An 8620-nucleotide genomic window follows, 5' to 3' on the forward strand; every position below is an offset into this window, starting at 1 on the left:
ATGTGAATTGTTCTAGCAAATTATCAAACCCAAGGAAGGAGTGGTAGGAACCCCAATTTATAGCAGATGCGCAAGTCACACCACTGGACATGTGACTGGCATCTGAAGTGGGGTGTAGTCTTGCAGAACTGAGCCATTCACCTCTGGAATTTGATGCTAACTCCAGGTAGATGGTATCAGAATCTATTGAATTGGGCTGGGCATGGTGGTTCACACCTGTAATCTCAGCATTTTTGGAGGCTGAGGCAGGTGGATCACCTGAGATGAGGAGTCCAAGACCAACCTGGCCAACATGGCGAAACCCCATCTCTAACAAAAATACAAAAATTAGCCAGGCGTGGTGGCACATACCTGTAGTCCCAGCTACTTGGGAGACTGAGGCAAGAGAATCTCTTGAACCTGGGAGGCGGCGGTTGCAGTGAGCTGAGATTGCACAACTGCACTGCAGCCTGGGCAACAGAGACGCCGTCTCAAGAAAAGAAAAAAATAAAAAAGAGTCTATTGAATTTTAAGACACCCAACTGATGTCCACCAAAGAACTGAATTAATTGTGTGGGAAAAACTCTGTACAATCTGGTGTCAGAATGGAAAATCACAGTAGAGGAGAGAGAAAAAAGAGTTTTTCCTTTCAACCATATAAATTGTGTCTCCCCAACGAGAGTGGATGGCACCAACTGTGTCATATACCTGTTGGTATCCTAGGGGTTTGCAGAGTCCCGTGTATTAGTAGATGCCCGATAAACATTTATTTTTTCTTATCATGTCAGTGACACTTGCTCAGGTTGTTACTGACCTAGGATATCCTTCCAGCTTCCATTAGTTATTATTCATCCAATCCATTCATCTATCTATCAATATCCCAATCAAGTCCTACCTCCTCATGAGATGCTCCCCATCTATTCTGGCCCACTTTGATGTATTTCTTTTCTAAATTCCTGGCACATTTTCTGTTTATATATTCTGACTTCTGTCACATTCAGCCTTAAAACGTTACTTAAGTGTTTTATGTGACTAAGGCTTGTCTCCCAACTAGACTGTAAGTGTCTGGAGAAAACAGGCTGGTTTGTACCTGTTTTTTGTACTCCCTTTCATGGCCAGCTCAGGGCCTTAATGTAGTAGGTGCTCAATAAATATGAGATGGCCAATGAAGGTAGATACACCCTTCCCCTCCGGGCCTTTCTCTCCCTCTCTCTCTCTTTCTCTGTACTGAGGCCAGACCACTGCTTCATAAATAAGCAAAGAAATGAATTGTAGTAATGAATAATCAGCACAAGATTTTTGCAAAGACTAAAGTTTTATTCCAATCAGGGTTTTTTTTTCCTTTGGAAGACACATCTCTGAGCCCTCTGTGAGAAGGACAGCCTCATTGATGCCCTCAGTGATGTAATTTATGTTGTTGGCATTGATGCAGCTGAAGTTAATCTGACCATTCTTGGGGATGTAGATGTGCTTCTTCCTGACCAGGTATTCCACCTGCTGGGCTAAAATCATGACAAGGTCTCAGATCCCGATACTGGCCATCTCGAATTCTCCTCTAGCCCAGGCTGGTTTATTTTCTTATTTTTTATTGATTGATTAATTGATTGAGATGGAGTTTTGCTCTTGTTGCCCAGGCTGGAGTTCAATGGTGCAATCTTGGCTCACTGCAACCTTCGCCTCCCAGGTTCAAGTGATTCTCCTGCCTCAGCCTCCCACGTAGGAGGCTCACACCTGTAATTCCAGCACTTTAGGAGGCCGGGGTGGGTGGATCACTCGAGGTCATGCCTCAGCCTCCCAACCATGCCCGGCTAATTTTTGTATTTTTTTTTTTAGTAGAGATGGGGTTTCACCATGTTGGCCAGGCTGGTCTCGAACTCCTGACCTCAGGTGACCCACCCGCCTCGGCCTCCCAAAGTGTTGGGATTACAGGCATGAGCCACTGCACCAGGCACCCAGGCTGGTTTATGAAGGATAGGGAGTGTCGGTACTTCTGGGGGGTCCAGAAGTGTCTTTAAAGCAGCCTATTTTCCAGAGGACAGAATCAAAATCTGGAGTGAAGCTAGGAACTGGTCACCTAGTCAGTGAAGTTTAATGCTCAAATACAGGCCAAAGGTCAGAAAGGGGGGACACCAGCCCTCTAGACCCTTACAGTTGAGTCCAAGATAGCCATGGGTCCCACTCTGCTCAGTGATGTGACCCCAGGACCCAGGGGTTCCCAGGAGCCGGAGTTTCTCCTTCACTTTTTCCTTGGTTAGCATGATGTTCTCCACAACTTCTTTTAGACTCTGCTTCCTACCAAGGAAGGACAATGAGAAAGGAGGGTGTGAGGTCCCCCTTGCCCTCAAACCTCCCTCATTGCCAGTCCACACTTCTTACCTTCAAAGATCTCCAACAGAGTGCCAGAGGCTCTGGGATGATTATGAGTGGGAGGGAGGTTTGATCCCATATTAATTTAAGCAAGCCATATTAATTTTAAGCAACCCATATTAATTTAAGGGAGGCTCCCAGGCAGATTTTGCCAGAGTTGCAAGCCCCGATGCTGTCTAATCTCCCCAAGCAATCTGGAAGAGTTCATATAACTCATTGGCCTGGGTGCAAAACAAATGTCCTCTCACTCTGTCCCCTAAGGCAACCCTTGGCATAGCCACCGCCATTGATACACATCAGGTCCTTAGTAAATGTTGATGAATGAATGGAGTAAAAAGGCCACATGGGCAGGAGAGAAGCACCCTGCTGAATCCTGTGGATCAGCAGGTCTGCAGGCACCCAGGGCCTCTACCATCCCTTCCTGCTCCAGCCCTCACCCTTACCATTCTCCCAGCAGAGCAGGGTTGCAGAGGATGGAGGTGATGATGCGTGCACCTGTGTTGGGGGGGTTTAGCCACAGGGCCTGGGCTAATCCTTCCAGCTGGGAGAGGACACACAGCAGCTGCTGGTTGTTGACTGCCACCACCACTAGGATCCCCACTCCTTCATCTGCAGTGTTGGGAAGACAGCCTCAGCCTCAGCCCCTTCCTCCACTCCCAAGGCCTTCACCTAGATCTCAACCTCCAACCTTGCAGAAGAAAGGATTGAACCACAAGGCCCTCATTGCAGCCCAGCCAGGGTGATATTCAGGCTCCGGGAAGTTACCAGAGGCTCTTCTACCAGCAAAAGTACCCATAAGTCAGAGTCTTAAAGGAGGAAGGAATTTGAAAGATCACTAAGTTCTACTCTCCTGTTTTTTCCTTTCCTTTCCTTTTTTATTTTTATTTTTATTTTTATTTGTTTAAAGTGACCATCTCTCTCTGTTGCCCAGGCTAGAGTGCAATGGTGGAATCATAGCTCACTGCAACCTCTACCTCCTGGGCTTAAGCAATCCTCCTGCCTCAGCCCCCCGGGTAGGTAGGACTAGCGGTGTGTACCACCATGCCCGACCAATTTTTTTAATTGTTTGTAGAGACAGGGTCTCGGTGTGTTGCCCAGGCTGGTCTTGAATTCCTGGCCTCAAGTGATCACCTAACCTCAACCTCCCAAAGGAGGGATTGGGAGGTGTCAACTGGGATTACAGGTGTCACCCACCATGCCAGCCCCACCCTCTCATCTTATAGTTGAGGAAACAGAGGCCTGAGGGGGTGAAATGATCCAAGCCGAGCTGGGTTGGGTTCTGTTACTAGATTTAGTAACAGAACCAAATTCTAGCTCAGTGCTCCCCACTTCTGCCTCTATAGTGCTCTCCCTGGAGTCCTTGGCTCCCTCCCGAGGATGAGATATCAAAAACATCACTGTGCTGTGAGCGCAGCACCACTTCAGCAACAGACTCTCCCTTCTTCTGCCTGTACCATACCATAAATGCCAAAATTCTTGGACAGAGACTGGCTGCAGAAGAACTCAAAGCCTTGAGACACAAAGTATTGTAAGATTCTAGTATCTTCTTCCAAGTCACTGGTGTATAAACCTTGACAGGGAATATCAAAAAATGGGAATATCTGCTTGCTCTGTAGGAGAAAGGAGAACAAAAAAAGAATGAGACGGATGGAGGAGAGAGCAGAGAGTCAAAGACAGGAAGGTCGGGCGGGAGATTGGGTTTACCTTTATCATGGACATCAACTTTGCCCACCCACTTGGTGTCAACTTGCAATCGATAATGTTCCCCATCACAAGGACACAGCCATGTGGGATCTGCTGCAGTACAGACGGTCTCATCAGGTTTCACCCCTACCCAGGAGTGGTGGCCCCAGGGCATTTTGGGGTGAAGTGCTCCTCTATGTTGGGGGTGAAGTGCCTCCATTGAAGGGCCAGGCAAATTCAAACCTGGAAAAGGTCTTGGATGACTTAAGAGGTGTGGGGAGGAGAGGAACTTTAGGCTGTAAGTAAGCTCTGGGGAGGAGTTTCTGAGCGGGGCCCCTCTACCTCCACCACATTGAGGAGTATGTCGGGGTCCATGCATAGCTTCTTGGGGTCCCAGATGGAGTATTCATAAACTGTAAAGCCCATGTCCTGGAAGATGAGTCCGTGCAGTTCTGTGGGAACACAGCCCCCCACTAGCTGGTATGTGGGAAACAGAGAGACGGAGACAGAGGTATTGGAGTGTGGGGCTGACAGTCACTGGCTGGAGGTGGGACATTAACAGGAAAAGGACATAAATAGCTTGGCTTGTCTGCCATTTTGCTCATGACAGAGAATGAGGGATAACAGTGAAGATGGCAAATGGGGTGAGGATTAGGAACAAGGGAGGGGGATTTGCTGTTCCCCTCATCTTGGATAAGACTAACCTTTTTGAGAAGAGATGATGTAAACTATACGAGCATCCTTATGCCAAGTTCTGAGAAACTGGACGCCAAGCTGGAAGGCACCACTGTCACCAACAGTGTGTACACCCCCTACCTGCCAGCAAGAAATAGACAGAAATAGGCCAGGCTTGGTGGCTCACACCTGTAATTCCAGCACTTTGGGAGGCCGGGGTGGGTGGATCACTCGAGGTCATGGCCAACATGGCGAAACCCCATATCTACTAAAAATACAAAAATTAGCCGGATGTGGTGGTGGGCGCCTGTAATCCCAGCTACTCAAGAGGCTGAGGCAGGAAAATCACTTGAACCCAGGAGGCGGAAGTTGCAGTGAGCAGAGATCAGGCCACTGCACTCCAGTCTGGATGACAGAGTGAGACTCCGTCTCAAAAAAATAATAAGTAAATGAACATTAAAAAATAAAAAGAAATAGACAGAAATAACACTCTAAAACAGTAATGGAGGCCGGGCGCGGTAGTTCATGCCTATAATCCCAGCACTTTGGGAGGACGAGGCAGGGAATCCCCTGAGGCCAGGAGTTTGAGACCAGCCTGGCCAACATGGTGAAACCCTGTCTCTACAAAAAATACAAAAATTAGCTAGGCATGGTGGCACACGCCTGTGATTCCAGCTACTCAGGAGGATGCAGCACGAGAATTGCTTGAACCTGGGAAGTGGAGGTTGCAGGGAGCCGAGATGGCACCACTGCATTCTAGCCTGGGTGACAGAGTGAGACTCTGTCTCAAAAAATATATATAATAGGTTAAAAAATAAAACAGTAATGGGAATACTAACACCACCTCCAATTCAGATCATTCCTGTCTTGAAAGAGCTTTCAAATCAGCAGTGTGAGCAGGTGGGAACACCACTGGACTGGGATTCCGATCCTGACTCAATGGCTAAAGCTGTGGACTCTCTGAGCCTCAGGTATCTCTTTTATCAATACCAGGGGGCCCTCCAAGGTCCCTTTTGGATTTAAGGTTGTGCAGACCCAGATCCCCACTCTCTGTGTCAGAATGAGCCGGGGGGTGGCCCGCCTTCTCACCCTGTTCTCCACAATGGCTTGGCTGTGCTTTCCAAAGAGGAGTGCCAGAGAGGCCTGGATGAATGATTTCAGGCCCATGGTGGGCAAGTACTCATAATTCAGGGAGGGATCCTGTGAAATCTGTAGTCGAGTCTTCTGCACCACAAGAGAAACCCAGGGATGGCCTTCATTTGTCATGCAGACTGTGAGGAAAACCACAGAGGGAGCTCCAGATGCCTGGTTTGGGCCCCCAGGGCTGAGCTCTGTAGACAGCCCGCAAACAAGTCTGTCCTGGACTCCATGGGGCTGTGGGAAGGTGCCCGTGAAAATACAACTTTCCCTTTTCTTTTCTCCTTGATGAAAATAATATGCTGTTAGTGAATGTGTATTATTTTTGTCTTTTTAAAAAAGACAGCTGAAACCTATGCCATTTTAAAGGTTAAAAATTATACAAGCCTGGGATCGGTGGCTCAAGCCTGTAATCCCAGCACTTCGGGAGGCTAAGGTGGGTGGATCACTTGAGTTCAGGAGTTCAAGACCAGCCTGGGCAACATGATGAAACCCTGTCTCTACAAAAAATTACAAAACAGCCAGACATGGTGGCCAGCGCCTGTAGTCCCAGCTACTCAGGAGGCTGAGGCAGGAGGATGGTTTGAGCCCAGGAGGCAAAGGTGGCAGTGAGCTGAGATCTCACTGCACTTCAGCCTGGGCAACAGACTGAGGCCCTATCTCAAAAAAAAAAATTATATGCAAAATGAGAGTTATAGGTAGATGAAACTAAATAAAGGTAACCCTGACTTTCACAGTGGTGAGCCCCAGTTGCATAGCAGAAGGCTCAATCTGGAGAACCATTCTTGGTTCAAGAACAGGAAGAGAAAGAGAAAGAGAGAGAGAGGAGGTAAGAATCTGAAGAAGTGTGGGATGGCCATGCAGGCCCCCAAGCATAGAGTTGTGGAAGAGGACATAGCTCTCACCAATCCCTAGAAGCCCCCAGAGAAGGGCAGAGAGCATGGAATGACCTGGGACCTCATCTGCACTTTTCCCCACTGGGTAATTCTGTTAACAAGAAAAGAGCTCTCCACCTGCAGAAGCTTGGGCTGCACCCCTCCTCCTGCAGCAGGGAACACTGTTCTCCTAGAGGCAGTTACCATCACTTAAGTCTCATACTTCAGAACTGCTAGGCATCTACCTCTATAGGCTAAGAACATCTTGTTCGGGTAATCATCTTGTTTGTAGGTCTTTAACAAGCTGCCCTCTAGCTTGTGGGCGAGGGGCACATCCATGAACACTGAAAGGGTGGACATAACTAAGATGAAACTGGAGCCAAGACTATGTGTCTCTGCTCCTGTGTTCCGCTTCTGCCCAGAAGTCTTCCTCCAAGGCTGGGCCGGGCAGTCCTGCCTCTTCCTGGAACCTTGGCAGCCCCAGTGCAGAGGCGCTGGACAACGGGTTGTCAGGGCAACAGAACCTCATGATCTTTGTGGTGGCGATCCACAGGGGCCACGGGAACATTCCAGGGTACTTGAGGAGAATCCCCTGAGACAGCGGGCAGGGCAGGATAACCATCTCTGGAATTCCCAAGCCCATTTCCCTCACTCAATGCCTTCTCTTCTCTAGCCCCAAGTGGCTCAATCCAAAGTAACAAGCCCACTCCCTAGACAACAGGGCAAGGATAATGGGCGATTACTTAACAGATACAATGTACATTATTGAGGTTACGGATACCCTAAAAGCCCTGACTTCACCACTATGCGATGTATGCATCTAACAAAATTACACTTGTACTTCACACATTTATACAAATTAAAAAAAAAAAAAGAAAAGAAAGACATAGGGCAAGGCAGGCAGCCAATAAGCCAGGTAGGGCTTTCTCCTGCAGAAGCAAAAACCCCAGATCACACACCAATGCAAGTCGAGGCGTTAATTTCCATTTTGCAAAGTACCCCAGATTTCAAAAGGAATAAAAGGCAAGCACTGTTTTCTTCCACAGTTGTTTTAATAACGAATCCTATCATTAGAATATAATTGACAACTCACTAAGCCAGTCCTATTTCTCTCAGTTATCTAGAGCCAAGACTTGTACATCCATTTGTTACGTTTCTTTTTCTTTCTTTCTTTCTTTTTTTTTTTTTTTTTTGAGATGGAGTCTCGCTTTGTCGCTAGTCTCAAACTCCTTGCCTCAGGTGATCCGCCTGCCTTGGCCTCCCAAACTGCGGAATTACAGGCATGAGCCACCACACCTGGCCATTTGTTAAGTTTCAATGATAGCCAACTAGTGAGTATAGACAGCAGAGGCCAAGGGGAGAAAAGAGCCAGCCTCTATAGAGTCAGTCTGCATATTGCATATTGAGACTCTGTCTCAAAAAAGAAAAAGAAATAGAAAAAAGCCCAGCCCCCTTATCTCGGTTCACCTCTGTGGCTCAATCTACACTTCAGGGCCCATTCCCCAACCAGGCGAAGCCTAGACTTGACCTGAGGCCATATCCTTGCTTGGTTCCTTCCCCTTCACAATCCTGCTTCCTTCACTCCCTTCCAGGTTCTTCCCGTGACACCTTCCCTAAGTCACATGCCCCGGAACTCCTGTCTCAGGCTATGCTTCCAGGGAACCTGTTATGAGGCAAATGATTATGAAAGTAGTCCATATTATTGTAGAAAACTCACAAGCATCAAAAAATTAAAATGAAGCACACAACTTCCCTACAACCAATCCATAACCTCAGTCTGGGTGCACCTCCATCCAGTTTCTGTTCTTTAACATTTATATTTTAAGGTAATTGCTATCAACATTTATGTGTCATTTTGATCATACTTTCTTCACTTAACATTTCAGCTGTGAGGATTTTATTGT

The 8620-nt window shown here is 47.5% G+C and overlaps 1 protein-coding gene across 1 annotated transcript; it reads right to left on the reverse strand.

Annotated features, from left to right (window-relative positions):
* Window positions 1–1275: 1275 nt before the first annotated feature.
* Window positions 1276–7170, reverse strand: GOT1L1 (glutamic-oxaloacetic transaminase 1 like 1). Its single transcript, XM_030816447.1, has 9 exons — window positions 6962–7170; window positions 5794–5975; window positions 4734–4845; window positions 4372–4481; window positions 4051–4143; window positions 3806–3956; window positions 2790–2955; window positions 2129–2271; window positions 1276–1481 (listed from the first exon to the last, which is right to left on the reverse strand). Exons 1-9 carry the CDS (start codon window positions 7074–7076, stop codon window positions 1288–1290), a joined length of 1266 nt encoding a protein of 421 aa, XP_030672307.1. The 5' UTR covers window positions 7077–7170; the 3' UTR covers window positions 1276–1287.
* Between the last annotated feature and the right edge of the window lie 1450 nt (window positions 7171–8620).

Source organism: Nomascus leucogenys, chromosome 8 (assembly GCF_006542625.1).
Source record: "Nomascus leucogenys isolate Asia chromosome 8, Asia_NLE_v1, whole genome shotgun sequence".
Lineage (NCBI taxonomy): Eukaryota > Metazoa > Chordata > Mammalia > Primates > Hylobatidae > Nomascus > Nomascus leucogenys.

Excerpts from the sequence above, each read along its gene's own strand:
- GOT1L1 (XM_030816447.1), bottom strand. The coding sequence starts at position 7,076 with ATGTCCACCCTTTCAGTGTTCATGGATGTGCCCCTCGCCCACAAGCTA. Across the intron at positions 4,482-4,733 it reads CATCATCTCTTCTCAAAAAG|AACTGCACGGACTCATCTTC; the intron begins GTTAGTCTTATC and ends GTGTTCCCACAG. Across the intron at positions 1,482-2,128 it reads TGGCTATCTTGGACTCAACT|CCCAGCAGGTGGAATACCTG; the intron begins GTAAGGGTCTAG and ends TCATGATTTTAG.